Here is a 26,128-nt window from a genome sequence, read left to right as displayed (position 1 = left end):
AGCTACTGATGATTGGCCGATTGTCTAAGTTATTATTTATAGGTTTGTTGTATTATTGTCTCATCTTTTTTACTTTTGTTACTCATAATAAGGGAATTATTCCTCAAGTACATAGCAAGTCACTGATCCATTCTATGCGCTCTTTCAGACACCCTCCCGCTGGTAGGACGGAAAATGGATTGGATATGGTTAGATATTCAATCCAAGACTAACATGTTATTTTCGTAAATTAAACTTTTAAATAAAATTTGAATGTGCATTCAGGTCGGATTCGGATCTATTCAATCAGGTTACTTTTGGATTCAGGTCTGATTGAGATCAGCATTTTAAGTCGGATCTAGAATTGATTTGAACCAAAATTTGACCCACTTGTATTTTTACATGTAAATAGCTTGTTTTTGTTCTATTTTTTTATTCTTTATTACCACATATATTTCAGATTCAGGTTCAATCTTACCTCATCGTGTCTAATTTGGATCCAAATCCAGTTTTGGATCTACTGTTTAAAAGTTGGTTTTGGATTCAGATCTAACAACATCCGACCCAAATCAGTCCCGCTTGCAAGGCCAAAGAATAGTGTTGGTGGATTTGGCTCAAGGTTCTTTGCAAAACAAACTCTGGTCTAGTTGGAGCAAACATGACCAGATTGAGACCTCGGTCAGATTGGAATATCTCTTAGCAGATCCAAATTCGATTAGATCCCTGCCCTTACTGGATAATAGTGGAGCAGAGCTAGCTAATCGGTAGCATGAGTCTTGATGTAGATCTATACTCATTTGGATCAAACTTGATGCACTTTTACCATTTCTCAAAAGGGGTTTTATTTTAGAGTGAAAAGTGAAACTTCTATATAAGATTTCTGGTCTCATTCAAAAAGGGGACCTAACATAAATAAATAAGGAAAAATTCCTGGCCAACCTTTTGCCCTAAATTTCAAATATGGACCTCATGTTTCTGAAATCCAAATATGAGCCAATCTTTTATTGAAAACAATACCTCAGGTCAACATACATCATATTTGGAAAACGTGAGTCCTTTTTAGTTTCTTATATTGTCCCTTGAAAATTGAAGAGTACTCATTCATCCTAATAAAAAAAAAGTAAATGATTTGAACTCTTAATGATGGTCACTGTTGCAATTTAACTTATGATCTAACCTGAGTTAAAGGAGGATAATATAAAATGCAGGCCCTTGTTTGACAGCTTTCAGGAAAACAGGGGCCCATATTTGAAATTTCAGAAGGTGTGGCCCTATCTTGGTTTTCACGAAAATTTTTCATAAAAATGTTATTTCTTTTAAACATATTTCATAAAATATCTGTTATTTTGGAAACATTGCATTTTATTGCGATATTAATGCAATAAAAACAGTTTTTACAATACTTTTCATGACATATATTTCTATTTATATTTGTATATATTATGCATTTTTATATGTTATGCCCATGAGGGCTCCACTCAGGTAGAGGCGACTCGTAAATGCCAACAAGCTTAAGTGAAGTCATGAGTTCGAAACAAATATAAATAGAAACATTATATATTTTTATATATGCCAACATTTTCTGAAGATTTTCCCGAGAAAGACCATTTGTCTTTTAAATGTTCTCTCACTGCAATTTTCCCGAGAATGAGATTTGTGACATTGGTTTTAAGCAACAAACTGTCACACAGGTTTAAGGCATTGTTTCTTCCATTAACAGGCACCACAACCCGGTATGCTACATTTGAATTATCACAAACACTACACTGAAAGTCCAAATGATATCAATGACACACACACACACACACACAAGTGCTTTGCGTGCTTGGGAACAAATATACACAGTAAAGAAGTCATGAGGACTTCAAACCTTTGCAAAGGAAAAGTCATCATCACCATTGTTTTTATGATCTCTTGGATGCTGCTGTGCACTTAGCTGGATGCCATGCTGCTCAGTCTGAGGAATTAAAGCAGAATCAGATGCTGTTCTTGGTGGTTCGTCGGCCTCTACATCAGACATCTCTTGGTCCGAGTAGTATGTCCTGGATGCGCCCAAGCGTACTGAACGGGCTGTGTGGCCAGTAGTCATGAAACGTTGAAGTGGGTGCGCAGGTGATGCCATTGGAGTCTGATTTGGAGACTTCCCCTGGTTCTTCTTCGCAGTCTGTTGCCACTTCTTAATGGCCTTTGTCGTCTGCTCGTCGAAAATGGATTTCTTCATGTGCGAACCCATCTGCAAACAATTCAAGGAAACTAACCTGATGATCTGTGCATGCCATGAAAGATCATTGGCAGAACATGAACTACTCATTAATACAAGAAGTTCATATTATTCCATAATTATTTCTGATTGCTGAAACTATATATTAGAGTTTAACTCCCATTATCAATCCAAGACCAATGAGCCCAAAGCTTCGTTCATGACTCCTGGAACTTCTTCACAGCGGCTCAGTTCCATGCCTCATTTCTTAGGAAAGTTCAAAAGGTCTGGGAGAAAAATAGAGATGCCTCTTACATTAACTGTAATGTATGAAATGAAGCATCAATGTAATTTCATAGAGTTGACTCTGTCCCTCAAAAATTTTTAAATGTAAAATATGAAAGATGAAAGTAAATCAAGAAAGACTAGAAATGTAAAAAAAGTCTTAGGAAAAGCATCGTGATGGTGGCTCATTTTCAGTGAATAATTGAATAAATAGAATTATGTATCCATGTTTTAGGGAATATATAGTAGGTTATTATATTACAAAGTGAGACTATAGAAGTTAGCTGTTTGATTCTTGCTTTCATGCTGGATATGACTTACTAATGAATAGAAGTAATTACCTGAGTCACCAATGCATACAAAGGAAGAGTGATGTAGCTACACAAGAACTGGACAAAGACCCTGCAGAACAAGAGAAATGTCAAAATTATAGTAGTAAGAATCTCTATCACCACTCTAAACAAAAGGTCTACACCAGCCTTTTGATTTGTAAGCGGATTGCATTTCAAACTTATTTCGGTTTTAGGAGCTTAGAAGCACAAGTAGACATTAATGAACTTAGCCAAAAAGAAAAAATCATCAGGTATAAGGTGGGATTAAAAAAACAAAAAATCTAAAGTGCTCTGTTTTGCAAGATTGGATGTGCTTCCTACTGTTAAATTTACATATCTGATTTTCCTTTTGTAAGATTGGATTTGCTTTCTACTGTTAAAATTGCATACTTGGCTTTCCTGTTTGCAAATTGGATTTGCCTTCTACTGCCAAAATTGCACATTTGGTTTCTACTGTCACCATTGCAATTGATCAATTATGTGTGCTTAAATTACTAAAGGCATAAAAACTCTTTAAGGTTTACTTCTCAACAAATAAACCAGTAGGAATGAAATTCTTAACCATAGAGGACTCCAGTATTTATATTTCATAATATATTCTTGCACCTTTTCATTTTCCTCTCAGAGACAACTAAATAAATCAGAATTATTTCATTACCCTTACCAAAGCAAAAAATCATATGAAAAATATGAAGATTTGTATGCATACTTTAATATGAGCATGACCTAATTTGCTTCGCCAATTTTCATTTAAGCAAAATCATACATACCCCATACATACTCTCACAATTACGAGCCCAAATTTTTCGTGGAAGCAGGAATTCAGCGAGAATTCATACTGTCAGCAGAAAGTTAAAAGGTTGAAAACTTGATTAGTACCGACGTGAACACAAAAACTGAAAACGTACACAAATCACAGATGCACCACAACTACACGTATGAATTCTCATGAGAAAAACACACAAAAAAAAAGGTAGAGCCTTACCCATATCCAGAAGAAATATGTTATCTGAAAAGCATTCTGCATATTTCAGGTAAATCATTCAATTAATCTTTCAACAAGATAAGGAAAACATGAAAATTGACAATCCACATTCACTAACATGGTAAATCCACAAGTCTGATGTTACAATAAAATTATTTGGCATACAAATTTCTTCTAGAGTTCTGGTTGACTAATATATGACAAACCTATTAAATACCTGAAACAGTGTAAAATGGATGAGCGAGAGTACCAACTGTGGTTTACAAAACCAAAAGTGCTTGTCACTGAGTTGTACAAGAGGCATCCCTTGTACCACAGCATGTCTCTCTTGGATTTCAAGTGCCATTTGAGCAATGATTGCTTGTAATTTAGTACCAACAGCCAACAGTATCTGTAACATTTGAAAACATCTGACTGGCTGCTGTTGAACTGAAAGAATGCCACATAAACTTGGGTCTTAAGGATGCTTACAATTAAGGGAAGAAGGGTTATCCAGAATAATGCATACCACTCTGTGGAGAGAAATTATAAGCATGTCAGTAATGGAACAAGTTGATAACTTTCAACTATTTAGATCAAATTGAAAATTCAAGGAACTTACCCCTAACATTGATAAGCAAAAAAATCACAGCTGATGCCCAGAGTATAGGACTGTTCAGAAAACATAGCAAATTAATATTGGTATGGCACTAAACAGAAGATTTAAAATGCAAATAGGAGAATGCAGCACGAGACAAAGGGTTTTCCTTTATGAGACCAAGGAAGCTGTTACGGATCGACCCAGTCCAAGATCCAGACCCATCCAAGAGCCTCAATTGGCCAGCCCTGGAGGACGTCTAGCCCTCTTCAGTTTCTTGCTTTTTGGATTAGTTAGGATTCTTGTTATTTTATGCTTCTTGGTTTCTTGGATTAGGACTCTTATTTTCTTGGTTTCTTGATTTAGTTATACTTCTTAGTATGACACTCTATAAATAGGTATTGTATTCTTTATATGGGATTAATGAAGATTATTGAGAGTTTCTCTATTCTTCGTTCTTGATCACCGCTTGAGGGATAGAGAGTCTCCCTTTACACATCCCAGCACAACTCGTAGAATAGGAAGGATTGAGCTTTTCCCTCCTTCCCTGCAGCGCCTTGCCTAGGGAATTTGTGCCCCAGACCAGTCGACCCTCAATTTTCTTTACCGCAGCGCCGTGTTTTAGACGTGCCCTCTTATTGCCCCTCGGTCCCTTTGTAGAATCCGTTCGGCAGATTTGCATTCTTGGTGCTTCATCAGATTCTTTTCTATACCAGCAAGGGCCCACGCCCTTCACGTTTCCGACCGAGAGCGGTCTAGTTCTGTTCTTGCGATTTTTGCTGATTCTTCGGTACCAATCTTGAATCTGCATGATGACGCGAGCACAAGAACACATTGAGGAGCTTGATACAGAGGTTCGGGGTCATGAAATATTCAATGCGATGCAGGACAAGATCAGAGAATTAAGTGGAAAACTGGACAAAAGATTACAGTAGGTACTCCGGATTTTTGGATGGTATACGAAACCGTGAGGCACAAGGAAGCACCTTCAGACGTCCCGGAGGATCAGGTAGTAACGGCACAAATGGGGGATCCACGCAGGGATCCTTTACCGCATACCAGCCTCGGTTGAACTTCCCTAAGTTCGTCGGAGACGATTCTACCAATTGGGTTTTTCGTGTCGAGCAATACTTCAAGATTGCTAAAACACCCAAGCAAGATCGAGTCGCCTTTGCCTCTATTTATCTGGAAGACGAAGCCATCCGTTGGTACCACTGGCTCAAGAGTCAAATGGATGCCCTTCCTTGGGAAGCCTTTTTTTAGAGCTCTGATTATAATGAAATATGCAAAAATACAAAACAAGGGTCTTAAGGGCTTACAAGATCATAAACACAAACTGCACATGCACAACACAAGTTTAGCTAAGGGACAATAAAAGAGCACAAAGGCATTACACAAGCACTAAGTGCATTCAAGACAAACAAGAACATACAAAATATATACGTTATTGAGCATGAATGCTTAAGAGAAGCATTGAAGAATAAGAGGGGCCTCACCCCTATTTATACACGAGGTACTCTCAAATAGAGTTGTTAGACTGATGAAACTATTCCAACAACTCTATTGACTAGTCAACTCTATGTTGACTAGTCAAAAAAGAACCCAACAACTCTATTTGGTCTTTGACCAAATAGTCAAAAAGGACAAAAAACAAAATAAAGTAAAAGTACTAATGTGCTCCTAATGGGCACAACCTATTATAAGGACTCAAATGATCAAAATACCCCTAATGGGTATTTACCTATTATATCATTATAAATACATATATATATTGTTAAAATGTAATATATATATAGGGGATTCTCCCATTTGTAAATGTAAGCTTTAGTAAAGCTCTCTCACTTATTCAATAAAGGTTCTCTTTATTTTATGCCTTTGTGCATTTGTATTATTTTGTGAGTGTTCATCTTGTGCCTTTGTGCACACATTTCATATTGAGAATCTAGTGCCTTTGTGCACAGTCTTTTTGAAGACATCCGGCATGTCACAGGTGCGACAAAAATCATCCACTAGGTTTTTGCCCATCGTTCAAGGGGGTCTGCTATCAGGGCACATTGCTCCCTTTTGTCTAAACAAGCCTGCGGCTCTGGTAGGACAACAACAACGGAGGCCTCAGTGCAAGACCAATGAGCGGGTCTACGCGGCGACAACAGCCTACCAGGGCAAGCAGACTGATCTGATCGAAGGTATCTTCTTAGTTGTTGAACACTTTGCACGTGTGATGTTTGACTCGGGTGCAACCCACAACTTTATTTCTTCTTCGTTTGCAAAGTTGCTCGATTTGGTTCCATCTAGCCTCGAAAGGGCTCTTGATGTGATGTCACCTATGAGTGCATCCTCTTCTTGTGGGGAGTATTTCCCAACAGTAGGCATTGTGATAGAAGGCCATGAGTTGTTCGCCGATTTGGTCATTTTGGATATGACATTTTATGATGTCATTTTGGATATGGACTGGTTGTCCAAGCATAATGCAACCCTCCAGTGTCGGGGCAAGAAAGTAACCTTGGAGCGTCCCGAGTTGTCTACGTTGTTTTTCTATTCACCGAGACCGACGGACGGTGAAGATCGTCTCAGCTTTGAAGATCTCCAAGTATCACAAGCAGGGTTGTGAGGTGTTCTTGACAAGTGTATTCGTGCAGGATATAGTCAGGCAACATCCTTGGAACAATTAGATGATGTCTGCGAGTTTCCGGATGTCTTTCCCGAGGACTTGTCGGGCTTACCACCGCATCGAAAAATTGAGTTCTCGATCGAGTTAGTGCCTGAAACAACACCAGTGTCTCGCGCTCCGTATCGCATGGCACCAGTAGAGTTAGAGAAACTGAAGAAGCAGTTACAGGAGCTTCTTGACAAAAGATTTATTAGACCAAGTGTGTCCCCTTGGGGTGCACCGATCCTCTTTGTTAAGAAGAAGGATGGTTCAATGCGGCTTTGTATTGACTACTGGATGTTGAATCAAGTAATGGTGAAGAATAAGTACCCTTTGCCTAGGATCGATGATTTGTTCGATCAATTGAGAAAGGCAAAGGTATTCTCGAAAATCAACCTTCGTTTAAGATATCATCAGCTCAGGATTAAAACTGAGGATATTCCTAAGACAACTTTCAGGTCCAGATACGGGTATTATGAGTTTTTGGTGATGTCTTTTGGACTTACCAATGCCCCTGCAGCGTTTATGGACCTGATGAATCAGGTCTTTAGCTTATGGCTGGATTCATTTGTTATCGTGTACATTGATGATATTCTTATTTACTCGGAGAGTGTAGAAGAGCACCAAGAGCATCTATGGATTGTACTATAGACACTGAGGGAGCATCAACTTTATGCTAAGTTCTCAAAGTGCAAGTTTTGGATTGATCGGGTGATGTTTCTCGTCCATGTGATATCCGAGAGGGGCGTAGAGGTGGATCCAACCAAGGTGGAGGCCGGTTTGACATAGGAACAGCCGAAGACGGTTGCTGACATCAGGAGTTTCTTGAGATTGGCGGGCTACTACTGTCGATTCATTCAAGACTTTTCATGTATAGCTGCCCTAATGACTCGGTTACTGCAGAAAGGAGTAAAGTTTGAGTGGTCACCTCGATGCAATGATAGTTTTCAAGAGCTAAAGAAGAGGTTGACCATGTCATCAGTTTTGACATTGACTTCTGGGACAGGTGGTTTTGTAGTGTAAAGTGATGTGTCGGAGACTGGACTGGGTTGTGTTCTTATGCAGCACGAAAAGGTCATAGTGTATGCTTCCCGACAGCTGAAGGTGCATGAGAAGAATTATTCCACGCATGACTTGGAGTTAGCGACAATAGTTTTCGCACTGAAGATTTGGTGCCACTACCTTTATGAGGAACAATGTGAGGTCATGTCCGATCACAAGAGCCTCAAGTATATTTTTACTCAGCGGGGCTTGAATTTGAAGCAACGTAGGTGGTTGGAATTCTTGAAGGACTACGACTTCTCCATCGCTTACCATTCGGGTAAGGCAAATGTGGTGGCGGATGCACTGAGCAGAAAGGCGTCAGTCACAACAGCTAGCTTGATTGGACGCAATTGGGATTTGGTCAAGGAATTTGTCAAATGGCAGCCTTTTTCGGACGACTCCGGACGCATCCTTTGTGCCGAGATGCGGGCACGACCAGAGACCATAGACCGAATTGAGGAACTTCAATCAGTAGATCCAGATTTTGAGAAGTTATACGAAAGTGCCCAGAAGCCAGAAGCACAGTTTCGCCAAGAAGAGCACGAAACCATCATGTTCAGAGACAGATGGTGGGTTTCGAAGGCGTTGCAGAAAAAGCTGATGAGTGAAGCTCATAGGTCTAAATATTCCGTTCACCTTGGTTCCACCAAGATGTTTAAAGATCTTCAGAGGACTTACTCGTGGAATGGGATGAAGTGGGACATCGCGGAGTTCATGTCCCGGTGTCTCACCTGTCAACAGGTGAAGATTGAACACCAGAGGCCTGGTGGACTTCTGCAACTATTTTTAATGTTGAAATAACTGCAAACATCCCTAATCTATATAGGGCAAAGAAGAAAAGTAAAAATCCCTAATCTATATGCACCTAAGCTAAAGAAGAGGTAGAAAAGAGTGTACATTTCGGTATCTCCGAGGAGCTTGGGGGAGAATAGAGCGGTCTATATCTGTTCACGCATTGGCTGCTTTCTTTTCGAGTTTAAATCCATAAGGTTTACCATTCCCTTGATCGCACATCGCCTTTTTTGTCGAGCAACGGATATGGGAGAAGTGTGCAGGAGAAAAGAGGATACCGGCTAGGGAGAAAGAAGGGTTTGGCCAGCATCATGGCAACATCTAGGCTGGAGAGTAGGCTCCGATGGCATAGAAATCGAGGTATGGCATGGCGGCACCTTGAGTAAGAAAGCGAAAAGAGGAAGGAGAGGGCAACAATTCCAATGAGGCAAAAACACCTCTCCCACATCCCATCATAGCTTAAATAAGCTATTCTAGGGTTAGATAGGTAGTTTTGTAAATTTATTAAAGAAAGGCTTATTTTTTCAAAATTTACAAAACACCTAAACTCAACAACTAATTTTTAAAACAATGTTAAAACCTACACTAATTCAAAAAGGTGGTTGACACCCCACTAGGGGTATTTAGGTATTTTAGGCCCTCTAAAGAATTGATCAACTCTCAAATTTTGGCTAAGTCTGGTAGAAAAATCGTTTGAGGTTTGATTTTTAGACCAATGTCTTTGAGTCTAGGCATGACCCAGGTCTTGTCAACAAGGTCGAGGCGAGCCAATCAAAGTGTAGTAAAGAGTTTTAAATTCGACCATTAAATACAAGCAAAATTTGAGCGAAATTCGGAATTTCATAGGTGTGTCGTATGTCGTTGGATGTGTCTCGGAATTCTCAATGCAACGGTACTTTATTTTCCTCGGTTTGGGCTACGGTTGGCCCGAAAATCGCGTTTTTACAAAAAAAGAGCAGTTTGGATCTCGGATCTGAATTTGGATCGGATCGGATCCAATGGGTTTGACCCAAATTAATATGGATCTGGACTCTTATTCAGACCCATATTAATCTGGTTTTGGTTTTATCCGAAATCCATTTGGATTTGGATCTTTGCTCAAGATCCAAATCCATGTCCAACAAAATTATAACTTTAAATTCAGTTAGGGGCTTTAAATTGAAGTTATTTTCATATAAAAAGTCTTCCTAGTCAATATGACCAATTTTGGAAGCTTTTAAATATTTAAGAATTAATAAATTCAAAAAAATAAATTATTTAATTTATTAATTTCGGGATAGAGGTTAAGGAGGATTAGGGTTTAGGTGAGATAAGCCTATTGCTTAACTAAAAAGGAGGCTAAAGACTTCCAAGAATATGAGAAAGTCAAAAAGTCAACAAAGAGGAAGTTAAAAAATTTTGGAAACCTCTCTTAGAGAGAGTCCCACTTTTGGGAACTCTCTCTAAGAGAGATTGCTGGAGATAGGGGGTATCACCCCCTCTCTCTCTTCTTTTATTTAAAAAAAAAAAGAGAGAAAGAAAGGGAGAGAGAAAGAGAAAGAGAGAGAGAGAAGAAGAAGAAGGAAGAAGGAGGAAGAAGAGGAGGTTCAGAAGCCATTAATCCTCAGCCCAAAGCTTGTTCCACCATTGATTTTGTGTTTTTCATCAAAGGTACAGATATTTCTTGGTGAACCGGATGAGAAATAGGGTGGAGATGGATTCCATGCATGTTTTTGATGAAAATCCATGGGGAAATAGTGGATCTATGATTCTACTATTATATATATGTATTTTTCTAGGTTTTTCTATTGTTTTTCAAAGAAAAATTATATGTATGGCATCAGATGGCACGGAGATGTCAGCTGACAGACCAGCCGAACTAGGTTCGGCTGGCCTGTCAGGTCGTAACCCTGGTTGTAGGCCCAGCCGAGTGATCGGCTCGGCATGACTTTTCAAAAAAAAAAAAATCTGTTTCTTTTGGGTTCGGTTGTTGGCTGGCTGGCAGGCAGAGCCAACAGGCCCAGCCAAGTGATCGGCTAGGTGCGGTGCTGGTTTTGGCAGGGCCGAAGCAAGCCCAGCCAACCCAGTCGGCTGGGTGCTGGCCTGTGATACAAGTAATACAAAAAAAAGAATTTTAATAAATAAAGTTTTTCTTTTTGCTGTGCTGTTAGGTCTGACAGCATACACGGGCCCAGATCCGGCCTGTGCATATGCTGTCAAACCCAGCCGACAGGGTCGGCTGGGTATGGGTTGAAACAAAAAAAAAATATATATATATATATATATATATATAATAATAATAATAATAATAAAAATATTTTTATGCATACAGGGTTGGTCTGGCTGTCAGACCAGCCGAGCCTGGGTGCCAGGTGAGCCAGCCGGGTGTTGGATGGGCATGGGTTGTTTGGTAAAAGAAAAAAAAAAGATATGTTTCTTATTTATACATTCATCTTTGATTTCGTTGAAGCGTTGACAGTCATGTGAATGTGCATATGTCGTACCATCATACCCTATTGTCAAATATAAATATCCTCTGCAATTCTGAAAATTTCATTGAAGTATAGGGATATGATGCTGTTATCCTTTATTGGAAAAAAAAAATATATGATTGTATAATATTCCCAAGGGTTTTGAATTTGTTTTTTATCACTTAATGACTGTGTTTTACTGTAATGAGATATGTAATGAGATATTGCGGAAATATAAAGAGTGCATACAAGCACTTACAACAATGAATAAAAGAGACAATATCACAAGTCCACAAAGGGACAATACAAGCACAAGCCTTTAAGAAGGCAACAATATAAAAAGCCTCTTATTGAGAAAAGAGAGAAGCTCTCAAGAATAAGAATATACAAGGGGTTCACCCCTATTTATACAAGAGGAAGAGGAGGAAAAAGGAGGGCCAAGGGGCCTCAAAAGGAGAGCCAAAAGGGGGCTCCCATAGAGTCGTTGAGAGCCCCCAACGGTCACATTTGTGACCGTTGGAGGCTCCAACGACTCTATGTTGGAGCCCCTTTAGGTTCATAAAAAAGAATTTAAAAAACAAAAAATAAAAAAATACATTTAGTCAAAAAGGAAAAAAATAGTTGTTTTCTAAAACAACTATGTGAAATTACAAAAATACCCCTATCAGTTATTGATGTAATATACAGCATATATATATATATATATATTAGATACATTTTAACATTTACAACTGTTATCAGTCATACACAAATACAGCCACAGTCGCTGTCTTGTGTATGTGCTGATAGGGCCAGCCGACAGGGTCGGCTGAACTGGTTTGACTAGCCGGCCAGTAGACTGTCCGGTCCGGGGCTGGCATACCCGCCCAACGGCTCAAACATGTGCTGAATTATATGTTTTGACAGAAGGAAATATGAATCTTATACATGCAGAATTTTATTTTTATGTACGTTATTGTAGTTGTGCAATTAAAACGTGTGGATGTTGTATTGTCATGCATTGCCAGGTCATTGATGTTTTATATTTAATACGAGCATGCGCACTTGATGGGAATATGTACTTTCATGTGCACACACACACTAAAGGGAGTATGCATTGGCATGGATATACGTAGGTTGATGCAAGATTTCACAGGGCAAAGATGCATATGAATTAAGCACTTTCATGCTTATGAATAGTTTTGTTTTGCATGTGTGCACGTGCATTTGGAACATGAGTCTTGTACGATAAATGACACAATGTTTGGTTTTGGCATGCGATGCATCGATGATCTAAATGCACCATCATCAGCCTGGAAAGCCGTGAGCTTGGTTGTTTTTCTTAAATATTTAATTGCATAGCTTAAATCACACTTGTTGGTACTGCACACTACTGCACTGTTCTGGTTGTCCTCACGGGCGAAAATCCCGTGATGGTTCTCGCAAGGGTGCATGCGAGCTTTTGCCTTTCCTTTTGTGTGTTGAATTGCAAACCTCAAATAATAACTTTTAATAAAGGATAATAATTAAAAACAGTGTAATATACGTTCTGGGATCTCCCATCGAAAGAATGAGAATCTTAGAGATCCGGTCATGGAGAGACTGTGAGTATACAAAAACTTTGTGAGCTTTATTTTGTCTCCTGAACCTGATATTGAGGTTCCTTCTCCTGATGATGATTATAGGGAGAGTCAGACACTTGACCTGGGGGTGGTGTGTTGAACACAGTTGTTGTTTTGGTATACCAAGAAAGTGGTACTTGTGGGCGTGGGGTGTCGCTTGTGTCCCCGACATTACATGTGGAGGTCTAATGTTCCGAAGGTGATTCGGTCAAGGACTAAGAATGAGACCTAGTAAATAAATTATAACTTGTGTGCTAAGCTACCCTGAGAACCTAACTTGACCTCGAGAATTTTACCCATTTGGTGTATCCGCGAGCAATGTTAATTAAAAAGAGAAACTTAAATTGTATGTATTTAATAGGGCATGCATATGAAAAAATGAGACTTAAATGAAAGATAATACAAGGATTTATGCATTGCACTTAAATCATGTATTTTCCTGCTATACATTAGAACATGCATATTTTACTTGTTTCCTTAATCATTACGTGATACTGAGTGTATGTTATTTACTTTCTTACTTGACCTCAAGGATTTTACCCATTTGGTGTATCCGCGAGCAATGGTAATTAAAAAGAGAAATTTAAATTGTATGCATTTAATAGGGCATGCACATGGAAAAGGAAAACTTAAATAAAAGATAATACAAGGATTCATGCATTGCACTTAAATCATGTATTTGCCTGCTATGCATTAGAACATGCATATTTTACTTGTTTCCTTAATCATTACGTGATACTGAGTGTATGTTATTTACTTTCTTATGCATGTTGAAAGCCTTGTTTACTTAGTCCTTGCTACAGGCTACTACTTTAATGTTTCTTCATGCTTAGCATAAGTAACCTATTGTATGGATGACTACTTAAATGCTGTAAATTGTCATATTTACATTTTTCTCAAATTATTGCATGAAATCTTGTCTATACTCTTTATCTCACTTGTTTCACAAAGAAATAGTTGTGCTCAGAATTCCGGTTCTGACACCTTACTTTTTTGGTTTTTGAAGATACAGATGATCAGTGAAGTCGGCTAGCTCCTAGGAGAGCACGAGGATCACGCTTGTTTTAGACGACTTCACTTGGGGAGAGCGTGACTTTTCTTTTTGTTTCTTTTAGTCTCGTTTGTTTCTTTCAGTTCTTTTGTTTAAGTTGGTTGCTACTTTACTTTCAGTTGAGTATGAAACTGGTATTGATTCATAAATAAAAAAATGTTTGGTTTGACTCTTAGTGGATGGTAAATGTAAGTTCCTTTGTGGTGTAGTTGGCTATCCAATTGGAATTGGAACTGTGAGGACCCCGGGTCTTTGAGAAGTTTTTCCGCACTGGTTTTAAAAAAAAATCTGCATTTTCAAGAGGTATGAGTTGGGGTCGTTACACAAAAAATAGCCTCTATGAGAGTAGGCTACCTCGATACCAAGTATGTCAGATACTCCAAGTCTGACATTTCAAACCTTTCTTTTAAGGTGGCTTTAATACTTTTGATGCCCTTTATGTTACTACCTGTTATCAACATATCATCAACATACAACAGTAAAATCACAATTCCTGCATAGCAGTGTCAGTGTAGCATGAAGTAAAACCATCTTGAACCATTATTTTATTAAATCGATCATATCAAGCCTTAGGGGCTTGTTTTAAACCATAGACAACTTCTGCAAATGAAGGACTTTTCCTTTTGGTACGTCCATGCTAGAAGGAACATCCATGTAAACTTCTTCATTAAGGTCCCTATTTAAAAAAACATATTTAACATCTATTTGGTAAATGTTCCATTTTTTAATAGATGCAATGGTGATCAAACATCTTACAGTGACCATTCGTGTAACAGGGGCAAAGGTTTCTTCGTAATCAATGTCGTATTCTTGACTATATCCTTTTGCGACAAGACGAACTTTATATCTTTCAAGAGTACCATCACTCTTGGTTTTGACTTTAAAAACTCATCTACGGCCTATTGATTTCTTTCCTTTTAGAAGATATTGAAAGACCCAAGTTTGTTATCCACAGCATCCCTATACTCTATCATTTCCTTAGCTTCTTCAAAATTCCTAGGTTCTTGATATGAATGAATGGCACTAAGACATGCCCTATGTTTCAGAGAAAAAGACTCATAGGATATAAATCTAGAAGGATTTTTCCTAGATCTTTCGGTTCTTGGAGAGTGGTTGGAAGGTTCACTAAGGTCACTATATTTCTCTATTGCACTTCTAAAGGTACTTTTATCCCTACGTGTATAGGTAATTGGTTCAACTATCATTTCTTCTTCATGTTGGATGGGTTGAGGATTACTTTTACTTATATCCTCATTCAATTCATCATCGCTAAAAAATCCTCATTTCTAGATAATAATTCAAATAAAAAAGAGTAATCGGCATTATCTTCATGAGTTTTGTGTTCTTCAAAACCACTCATGTTTTCTAAAAAGGTTATGTTTCTTGAAACATATAATTTGTCATTTTTAATATCATAACACCTAAAACCTTTTTGTGTTTTTGAATACCCCAAAAACGCACAAGGAATAGCTTTGGGAGATAGTTTAGCATTCTTGTCGGTGAAGACAAAACATTTACAACAAAAAATTCTTAGTCTATTGTAATCAGGTTCTTTTTTATACAAGGTTTCAAAGGGGGATATTTAATTCAATTTTTTGGATAGAAGTCGATTTATGAGGTAAATCAATGCAAGAGCCGCTTCGGCCCAAAATCTTTTTGGATTTTTTTGAGAAATGAGTAAGGTCCTTGTAGTTTCTATTATATGTCTATGTTTTCGTTCCGCTAATCTATTTTGTTGAGGCGTTTTGGGGCAAGACCTTTGATGAACAATCTCATTATTTTCAATATAACTTTTGAAATCATTTGAAAGATATTCTCCCCCGAAATCGGTTCTAAGAATTTGTAATTTACTATTGAATTGATTTTGTATCATATGAAAAAACTTAAACGTAAAGAAAACCTCATGTTTATGTTTGAGGAAGTATATTCAACTATATCTTGAGAAATCATCAACATAAATAACATAATACAAAAACCTTCCCTTAGACATTACGGGTGTCGATCCCCATACATCCAAATACACAATTTCAAAAGACTTAGTTGAAAACATAGTTCTTTGTCCAAAAGGTAAGCTTCTCATTTTACCAAGAATACAATCATTACAATTGAAGTTGTCTTTACATAAAGTTTTAATAAAATGTAAATAAGAGAGCTTGACAATATTTGGATGCCCAAGGCGTTTATGCCAAACATTTATATCTTTATGTTGAGCAACATTACAAAAAAAGTGTTTTGGAATTTGAAGAAATTCCATAAAGTATATATCTCCCTTTCTAGAGCTTTCTCCAATCAACTTCCCAGACCGACGATCCTATATCCAACATTTATTTGATGAGACGGAAAGCAAATTTAAATTTAGTTTTGGGATAAATCTAACTTTAGGAATAAAAAAACCTTGTCTTTCAAAATTTCCAATTCCTTTTATTTCAAGAGAAGCCCCATCCGCGGTAGAGACAAAAGAGGGTGGCAAATTTTTTTAGTATTTAGAAAGTGCAAAAACATTTGGAGTCATATAAAAGGATGCACCCAAGTCTAAGAGCCAAAGAGTCTTACCGGGAGGAGAGAAGGTGGTCATGGCGACTCCGAAAATGGATCCCTTGAGAAGAGGTTGAAGAGCTTCCATGATTTGATTTAGAGACAAAGTAGCATTGTTGAAAGTTGATGGTCCTTCCTCCTTGGTTGGTTGGAAAGTTGTAAACATAGCCACCATATTTTTCCATTTAGGACACACTGGTTTAATATGTCCCAGTTCTTTGCAAAAGTGGCATATGATTTTACTATAATCTCTTCTTCCATATTGCCCACCATTTTCTCTTCCTCCTTGATTTTTGTTGAAGTGAGGGGATTTATATGTTTTGACATTATTCTCCGGTCTTGAAACAACATAAGCACCCTCATCCTTATCCTTAGAGGGAACGGCTAACGCACTTAGATTTATTTTATTCATCCCCAATCTAGTTTCTTCTCCACTTAGTTTGGTCAGCACATCTTCCAACGAAAGAGAAGAGAAATAAGACAAGAGAGAGGACCTATTTTGTTCGAACTCGGGTCTAAGCCCATTTAAAAAGTTGAAGAAATGATCATCTTCTAGTTGTTTGACCCTCAATTCAATTGCCTCTACACTCCATTTAAGTTCTTGGAGAGCAAGTTCATCCCAAACAGTGGATAGCTCGGCAAAATATTTTCTAACGGACATTTTTCCTTGTTGAAGAGTTAATGCCTTCTTTTGAAGATAATATTTATGGGACAAATCTCTTGAAGTATACATTCTTTCAAGATACTCCCATACTTGAAAGGCTTTCTTGAACTTCAATATATTGGCATTTATTTTTGTTTCAACGAAAGAAAAAAACTATGAGAGAATTTTGTAGTTTTTCATCTCCCATTCTTCACGCCTTTTGTTGTATTCTTCGAAGGCTTTTTCTCTCTCTTCACCATCAAGAACCTTTATTTCATCCTTCTCAATAATGGTGATCTTAGGTTTGGGTTTGGGTTTGGGTTTGGGTTCGGGTTCTTTGACATATCCCCAAAGACCTTTCCCTTTAATGTAAGCCTCCATATTACTGGCCCAAACATGGTAGTTGGAGCCATTTAATTTAAAACCAAGTGAAAATGAGACTCTTTTTCACCCATTAGAGAGGAAAGAATGAAGAATTTATACGTACCACAAAAAGACTTTTAAATCTTACTTGTCGTAAAATCCTTCTAAGTATTAAGGGAAGAGAAGTCCCCACTCCAATCACCAAGAAGCCAAAGGCACACTTTTCGAGGCACAAACAATCACACGATCTTCAATCTTCAACCTTGCTTTGATACCATGTGAAAATATCTCAAAAGAGATAATGTGCAAAATAAGCTCTACCTCCACAAAGGGATATGTGCACAAAGGCACAAAAACACTTGGAACAAGATGTACTAAAGGTACAAACAGAGAACAGAAATGCTAAAATATAAAGAATTTTATTGAACAATGGAGAACAATGCTCCAAGCATTGAATAACATTTAAGAAGGGGGTTCACCCCTATTAATACTGGAGAGGAAGCCTTGGAGGGGATCCCATTAGACGTTAGAGGGGTCCAACGTCTAGTGTTGGACCCCCTCCAAGGAGTTGACTAAGTCAACAAAAAGGAAAAAGAAAAAAGGAAAAAGGAAAAGAGAAAAGAAAAGGAAAAAGAAAAGAAAAGTTACAAACATATTCACTAATGTGGATATACGTAAAAAGGGGAAAAGACAGAAATACCCCTGGGGTTATATGATGTGAAAATAATATATATTTATATATATAACGATAGATACATATACATATATGTATATGCATCTCTCTTTATATATATATATATATATATATATACAAAAAAAGAGATACAATTTAACAATTATCACCAAGTCAAATTATGAAGGCTCTTCAACCGCTTCTCAAGGGATCCATTTCCAAAGCTGTCATATCAACCTTCTCTCCTCCCGGTAAAACTTCTTGGCTTTTAGATTCGGGTGCCTCTTTTCACATGACTCCAAATATTTTTGCTCTTTCCGAATACACAAAAAATATATCTTCTTTTGTTTCAACCGCATATGACGCTTCTCTTGAAATCAAAGGGATTGAAAATTTTGAAAATTAAAGATTTTTTATTCTCAAAATTAGATTTATACCAAAATTAAATTTAAACTTGCTTTCGGTCTCTCAAATCTCGAACCATGGGTGTGATGTCAAAAGATAGCCGACAAAGAGATTGAACCAGTTTATGTGCCTTCAGAAGACCAAGTTGCCGATATGTTTACAAAAGGTCTTACAAGTCATCGTTTCTGGTATCTGAAGAACAAGTTGCACATGGTTCAACCCCATGCACAACTTGAGGGAGGGTATTAGAATGTGGAATATGGATTGGATATGGATCCGATATCGGATCCATATCCATCAACGTGTTTTGCTTTAGTTGTATTATAATGTAACACGTGTTACTTATAAGGGGCAATTTTGTCCTTGTAAAAGTTAATTGTAACCCTATACTAATGAAGCACTAGCGCAGCAACCAAGATACTTTTGGGCTGCCGATTTCCCAAGAAGGGTTCCCTCTCTCTTTCTCTCTCTCTCTCTCTCTCACGTGTTTTCACACCCGTGCCTAGTGTTTGACCCCGGAGGTGACAAGGATCGGTTGCTGCAACAGTTTTCGGAGTTCTCGCCTGGAGGACTAGGTGAGTTTGAGAGGGGTGGATTGTTATGGACCGACCCGGACCTGACCGGGTCCAAGATCTAGACCCGCCTAAGAGCCTCAGTCAGCCAGTTGACCCTCCATTTTCTTTACTATTTGTGTTTTAGACGTGCCCTCTTGTTGCCCCTCGGCCCCTTTGTAGAATCCATTCCCCCAGGGCCGGATTCTAACAGAAGCTTACATAACTGATATTAATTAAAATATAAGCACAAGATCAATGCCCTTTTAGTTATTGAAAAGGCAAAAAATCCTTGCAATATTTATGGCTAACAATGACTTCAATCAGTATGCAACCTTCTCAAGACACATTCTATCTTACTTGAACTACAATAAAACAAACAGAAAAAAAGTCTCAAATAGTTAAGCTTTGAAAGGGTAATATATGACTGCCATTATGATCTTTCCAACATACTCTAGAAAATTATGACTTGTTTGGTATATAATTCTGCTGTATTCCCATTTATTGAAAGGATACCTTATGTACTACACGGAATCCTCTATATACAAAGTTTAATGAAGAATTTTGTCTTAGCTATTTTTCTCCAAGTTCAAAAGTATATTAGACAGAATTGAAGGTGCTAGGGTTGAACTTGTTTTGAATACTTAAACTTTTCATGGGACTAAACTGTCACATTTACAGGGGCTGAATATAGGGATGGCTTACATGACCAACAGGACCATATGGCTTCTCTTAAATGTTTCAACTACAGCAAATCTTTAGGATTCAAAATTTATTGGAGATAGTAACTTCAACATTAGAGAGCTATGTGCATCTACAAGTGTACAGTGGTTTGTGTGAACAGAAATGCACATAAACTTAATAAACCTTTCATAAACAAAACTATATATTCGTTTTGGATCAGGCAGTCTAGTCTTGTTGTATTGTACAACTACAACCCCCTAAAATTCTGATCCCACCGATACTATTGAACTGAATAGATAGCTCCTTGGGTCACTACAACAACTAAATTTAATAAAGATGAAGAGGAAATAAAGGAAGAGTGGAAGACCAAAGAAAAAAAAAACACCACACCGGAGCTCTGGTGTCTTGATGAATGCATAAAATTGAAGAAGTTTAGGCACATGCACTAGGATGATGATTATAGTGTGTAATATCATAACGTACAGATAACTTAGAAAAGGAAAAAAAGCGCTAAAGTATTTCTTAGAAGACTTCTTTTTACTACCACCAAAACTACACATCAACTCTGCACTCCCACTCAAACTACACATCAACTCCGACAGTGGACAAGTAGCCCCTTAGGTAAAAAATGCATCGTCAAACCAATATCTACAAATATGCTCTCTCTCATGTGTTTTGATGAAGCACACAGCACATTGGCCCTAATACACAATGTTGGCAAACTAATTACTCTTAAATGCAATTGATTTTGATTCACAAGCTTTCAATAACTACCCTGCCTGACTTTCATCAATTTTCTCAAGACAACTTGAAACAGAAAACAGATGTGAGCACAGTAGAAGCAGCAAGAATCAACACATAGTTTCGAATAGAAAGACCAATGGAAAGGAATCGGGGGCAAGATACAGAATTATCATAAGTGAAAATGGGAAGTTCATAGGATTATTAACACATGAATGACACTGTATCATACAAATTGCAATCAACAATTCAACATAGTTATTAACAAAGCAAAAAACTCAGTCTCAGGCTCGATGTATATGTGTACAACATTTACAAGGGATACATTAATAAATAACAACGGAAAATCTAAAGAATGACTTTGGACTTTGAGGAAATATTTTTTTGGAAGTAAAATCGCATACCTGATCCCCACAATAACCTTGAAATCATCTTCCAAGGACCTTTTAATATAGTTTTGAAAATTAAACTTAGCACCAGGAGATACATGAACCTACAGAGAAGAAAAAATTATTAAAGAAAATAATCGTGCTTGAGCAGGTCTATGTAAATTACAGAAAGCAGTAAAAGGGGCCATGTATATAAAACTCACAGTCACAAAGCCATGACGCATCGTCAAATAATCTACTTTTCTGACTGACCTGAAGAATTGGTGGAAGAAACATACCTGGAAAAGGAATTTGGGATGGGCTATAATTAGTATATCTCATTTCTACCACAAAAAATCAAAGTGCCTCTAGATAGCTACATTCCCAATGTATAATGGTGTATCCACAATAGCTGTAGGCTATTGAAAGAAAAAGAGGGGAAGAAGGCTTGTCATAAGTTATTGAAGAAAAGATAAAAATGCTTACAATATAGAATAAGAGAGGCATTCCAGTCCAAAAATGTGCATGCTGTCTCACAAATGATGTTTCATGAGTAAATCTAAATCTTGATGGATCTGTATTCAACATATTGAAAAAGAATACTTAGGAGAAAATATGATAGTACAATTGAAAACTGAGCCATATCACAGGTGAGTGTAATAATATCCAAAGTATTAACTGCTGGAACTCAGATGGAGATAAACGTCATTTTAGTATAAAAGAAAAGGCTTAATTAATGAATAAACTACCATTGGAAAATTCATAGTTTTGAGATGAAATTTCTTTCTCCCACTCCTTCCATCTACGAATCTGCATAGAAACACATTCAAGCAAAGAAAAAAAAGAAAAAAAAGAAAATTTGATTTCTATTACAAAATTGAGTTCGAACAGCATAAACAATCCCAACAAATAGTGATGTACTTCATTGTCTCACACACCTTTGCTCTCCCAAGGGCCATAGTAGCAGCACTGTATGCCACATGAAACACTGCCAGGAAAAATATGAAAATGTGCAACTGATGGATTGCACTTGCAGAAATAAGTGACACTTTTTCCTGTTGATAGAAATGAAATCACAATCTGTAGTACTCTAGTTATAAATCAAACAACATAACAGTAGAGACTGTTTCCCCAGGACAAGATGCTTATTTACAAAAATAATAGAGGTCCACAAATCAACAAGTATCTTATTGCTTCCAGTTACCAGTATTTTGATCTGATTATTCATTTACCATAGACACACCTAGTTCACTTTATTTTCTTATAAGATGCAAATCTCCAATAAAGAAAAAAATGGGTCAGAACAAAATGAATAATAACCAATAAACGGGAAGCATGTCAAGAGCTTGATCCATACCTCTAGAAAACACTTGTCTCAAGTTTACATAAATCACTATCACTGTTAAAGAGACCAAGATGCATGACATATTGTTTTGGTATGATCCTATAGCTAACATTTATCAAGACTCAACCTTGTTGCTACTGCCATGACAAGAGCTTGCTGAATTAGCTGTAGAATAGGTTCAACATTCTACAGGGAGAAGTGTACAGTGTAGAAGCTCCTTGGAAGAATTGGACCACATGCACTTGGGTGTAATTCATTATCAAGATCATACAGACGAAAGCAAGATCAATAATGGTCTGGCATTAACCCTTAGTCAAATTTGTGACTACAAGAACGTGATGATGCTAAAAGTTATTTGACAGCATGCACACATGGACTAGCAAAAAACATGTTATCTTTTAAACACCAATATACTTAGCAGGATTTGTAAGATGGTCTAGATATCACTGTGAGCAAGTTCTACTGCCTCAACTATGCCAAAAGAAACAGCGCCCACCAATGAAGTGGACTTCACCTGAGCTATAGTGAGCCACTCCATATAGTGAACTCATGGGTTCAGAAAGGTTCTTATAGAAGCTTCAGATTGCTAAATGATAAGCATGAACTGATACCAGTTAGCTCATGTAACAAATTTCTCAAGTTCATCTTTTATTTTCTGAAAAGCATGAGAAAATAAGCATGCATTTTCCAGACCAATGTCTATTAATTTCATCAATTTTTTGTATGACTTCAACATGAATTTTAAATCATATGTGCATTCTGAGTTGTGCATCATTGGCATCACATGATTCTCAGTTACTAATTTTCTGGGCTGCATAGAGACACTTACTGGTGGACAGGAAACTGCACCTCCGTCAGCAGCTAACCTTCTATGAGTTGCCGCAATGCTTAGAAACAGAGAGTCCAATAACTTTCTATGATCAGGGTCAGGGGTATGAGTTTTTGATTCACGACATGGCAGCATCACTTTTTCCAGACCTTCAGGAACACAAATTTTGGCAATGTAGTTCTGTCCAAAAGTGAGCAGCAAGGAGATAAACCCAAGAATCATAAGCTCTGCCAACAATCCAACAAGAATTCAAGTCATAGTTATTGACCTGCTAAAGCACATAGGCAATGTCCCATGCAAAAGAAATTGCATTTCCTGAGCATGAAAACAGTATATAAACAAAGAATAACAGATATAAACATACCAGACTTAACCTTCTCCAGAGCTTCATATAGAGCGTTCTTTTTTTTCTCTGCAAACCACTGCACTTACAGCATAACAAAATATAAGTACTACGGTATTCTTCTATCCAAGCCAATAAAAAGGAACTAAACAAAAAAATACATTATTTACCTACGGAAAAACATAATAGAGCAACAGATTAAATATCCCTAACAGCTCCTCACTCCCTTTTCTAGGTAAACAAGAATGAGAATGGACAGTGCTACTTCTTAAAGAGATAAAACAGAAACAAGTACGCTCCAAACCTTCAAAACTGAGAAATAAGTTCAAGGGGAAAGAAAATCAGATAGCTTGCATTAAGTGCCACTAAAATCAAAAGCAACAAACAAACAAAAATTCCAGGAAGAGTGGAACAAAGAAGCTAAGTAATTTTTATCTTCTTTTTCACTGTTCGTATCTTCTTTTCTGCTGTTTACAATTTGTTCTTGGATGAACAAATTAAATAGATAGAGAAAAGAGGGAGAGAGAGAAGCTCAAAAAAAAAAAAACTAATCATTTTTAATAAGCACTCTCTGAAACCCGCCGATACAGATAAAGAAGACCAGATTCTGGACAGACACGTATGAAACTTCCAACAGATCACCCGAATAGACATTTCTACTTCTTCAATTCGCTTCTCTTTCGCAATTCTGTTTGGAAGAACAATTCAATAGCTAACACATAGATAAACATGAAATTCTAAATAACCCACTCCCAAAACCATCGACTTTCTTATCATCTTTTCTCCTTTTCGTCTTTCATGTCCTTTCTGTTCCCTTTGAGCCTAGGAGTGTCTTTCGATTAGTGAAATTGGTTTCCAATACCATCGAAATTCACTCTTCCCCTTATTTTGAGGGAGGAACTTTTGAAAGAATTGGATTCCAATTCCATCAAACCAAAGCCGAGATCAATCGTCAGGAAAATTCAAAACCCACGTCAGAAACTCAATTCAGTCTTCTCTATCACTTTCTGCCTTTCACAATTTCAACCATTTTCTGGATTCCACAGAGAGATTCAAGAAAAGGAAAAAAAAAAGAGCATCAAATTCTCAAAGAACCACAATTAAAGTAGCCATAAAACCTACTCCAAAATGTTTCTAGCTTTCCCTCTTCCCTTCCAAATTACACTCTCGTTCTTCTTCCCAATTGAACCAAAAACTAAACAAGAGCAATATATACCAACAGAATCTGAAGAACAGTATATAACACACCAAACAAGACTAAAAAAAAGCAAAAAAAAAAAGAACACAAACATCATTCTTTCTCTCTAATAGAGAACACCAACATGGTTCTTTCTGTCCCATACCTCTCCAAGACGATGAAGACCCTTCTCCAACAGCAGGGAGATCACTATGATGACAGCACACACAGTAGCCACTGCCCATGTTGGTGTGAACTCCAAAGTCCTAGAACCAGAAGCAGCAGGACCAGCCATTCACACCCCTCCAAACCAAACCAATCTGAAGCAAACCCAGTCTCACAAAAGAAGAATAGAAAAGGAAACCGAAGCCTCTGCAAATCAAGAAGCTACAACGGTACAGAATATGACAAGAATGAGACTTCAACATGTAAAGAAGCAATCTTCGTGTCCTCTCTACCATTCAACTTGATTTTATCCATTAGAAAAAGAGATTGCAGAAGTCGGGTATGAAATCAAAATATCTTATATTAAGTTGGATTTTCTTATTTCGACAATATTAAATACGAATTGATGCTTGATAGAACTTGTGTGGGGACCAACTAGGAAACGGTTTTTCTTTTTCCAATGCTTTTACTATGGCAGGGAGGACTAATGAATGAATAAAATTTGACTAACTGGCAAATTAAGTTATCAACAGTATTTGGAGGCTTTGAGCACACAGTTTAAAAAGGTTCAATGGCCTTACACTTTGGTTTCTGGATCTGATTTTTTTAGACAGAAGTGGGAATGCAAATGGGTCGGATCCAAGTAGGAGGTTTTTGCCATTTTTAGTTGTTCCTGATCCGATTCCGAACCCCAATTCCCATGTATTTAGCTGTTCCGAATCGGAACAGTTTGCATCCTTAGACAGGAAGGTTTCCACTCTTGCTTGATTTTCCAAACGATCACCTCCCATCTTGCATTTTCTTATGTCAATGGGTTGGATTTGGTCTGGATTTGTGCATTATTAGGCCGTACAAATCGGGTCTAGCTTAATTGGATTCATACTCGAGTGAATGAAGGCATTGGTTCATTCAAATCTAATAGGTAATAGGATATGCAGTTTGCTCGTATTTAGTAATAGAATATGCAGTTTTCTCATATTTGGATTTGGGAATGTCTCAGATCCAGGTTCAGACTTGGACTTGGATTCAGATTCAGATGCGAGAGAGAGATGCCGCAAGTCTAGCTGTTGGAAAAAAAACTTGGTGTTAGAAAACCTTTAGGTATTTTTAAAATTCTGGATTTCTTAAAAAACTAAAGAAAACATCCAAATATAACAAAACATATAAGTTATGTAATTATAAACAATATAAATGATATAAAAAGAATTACAAAATCTGTTTCTATTGCATAAGATCACAAAACAAGATGTTTTTGAAATAGGTGATATCTTGAAATACCGCGTTTTTTGTTACTATATTGTCATCCAATTATATGGAAACAAATAAATGTTATTTTCAAATATATATCCACAGGAGACTG

General features: G+C 37.3%; 1 protein-coding gene across 2 annotated transcripts; it reads right to left on the bottom strand.

Annotated features, from left to right (window-relative positions):
• Positions 1–1,615: 1,615 nt before the first annotated feature.
• On the bottom strand, positions 1,616–25,101 carry LOC149832684 (MLO-like protein 9). 2 transcript variants are annotated; one of them, XM_090014649.1, is made up of 15 exons: positions 24,770–25,101; positions 23,448–23,505; positions 23,084–23,310; positions 21,848–21,964; positions 21,659–21,719; positions 21,396–21,484; positions 21,134–21,208; positions 20,946–21,034; positions 4,383–4,432; positions 4,253–4,293; positions 3,999–4,172; positions 3,782–3,817; positions 3,567–3,634; positions 2,806–2,866; positions 1,616–2,212 (listed from the first exon to the last, which is right to left on the bottom strand). In XM_090014649.1, the coding sequence occupies exons 1-15, from the start codon at positions 24,896–24,898 to the stop codon at positions 1,844–1,846; spliced, it is 1,644 nt and encodes a 547-aa protein (XP_089870775.1). In that variant the 5' UTR covers positions 24,899–25,101; the 3' UTR covers positions 1,616–1,843. The 2 variants fall into 2 exon arrangements, with proteins under 2 accessions (XP_089870775.1, XP_089870776.1); XM_090014650.1 differs by having other exon boundaries at positions 4,032–4,172; positions 24,770–25,099.
• Between the last annotated feature and the right edge of the window lie 1,027 nt (positions 25,102–26,128).

The sequence above is a fragment of the Nuphar pumila genome, chromosome 7 (assembly GCF_984573655.1).
Source record: "Nuphar pumila chromosome 7, dmNupPumi1.hap1.1, whole genome shotgun sequence".
Classification (NCBI taxonomy): domain Eukaryota; kingdom Viridiplantae; phylum Streptophyta; class Magnoliopsida; order Nymphaeales; family Nymphaeaceae; genus Nuphar; species Nuphar pumila.
Note: the sequence above shows the minus strand (reverse complement) of the source record. Positions and strands in the feature narration are given on the sequence as shown.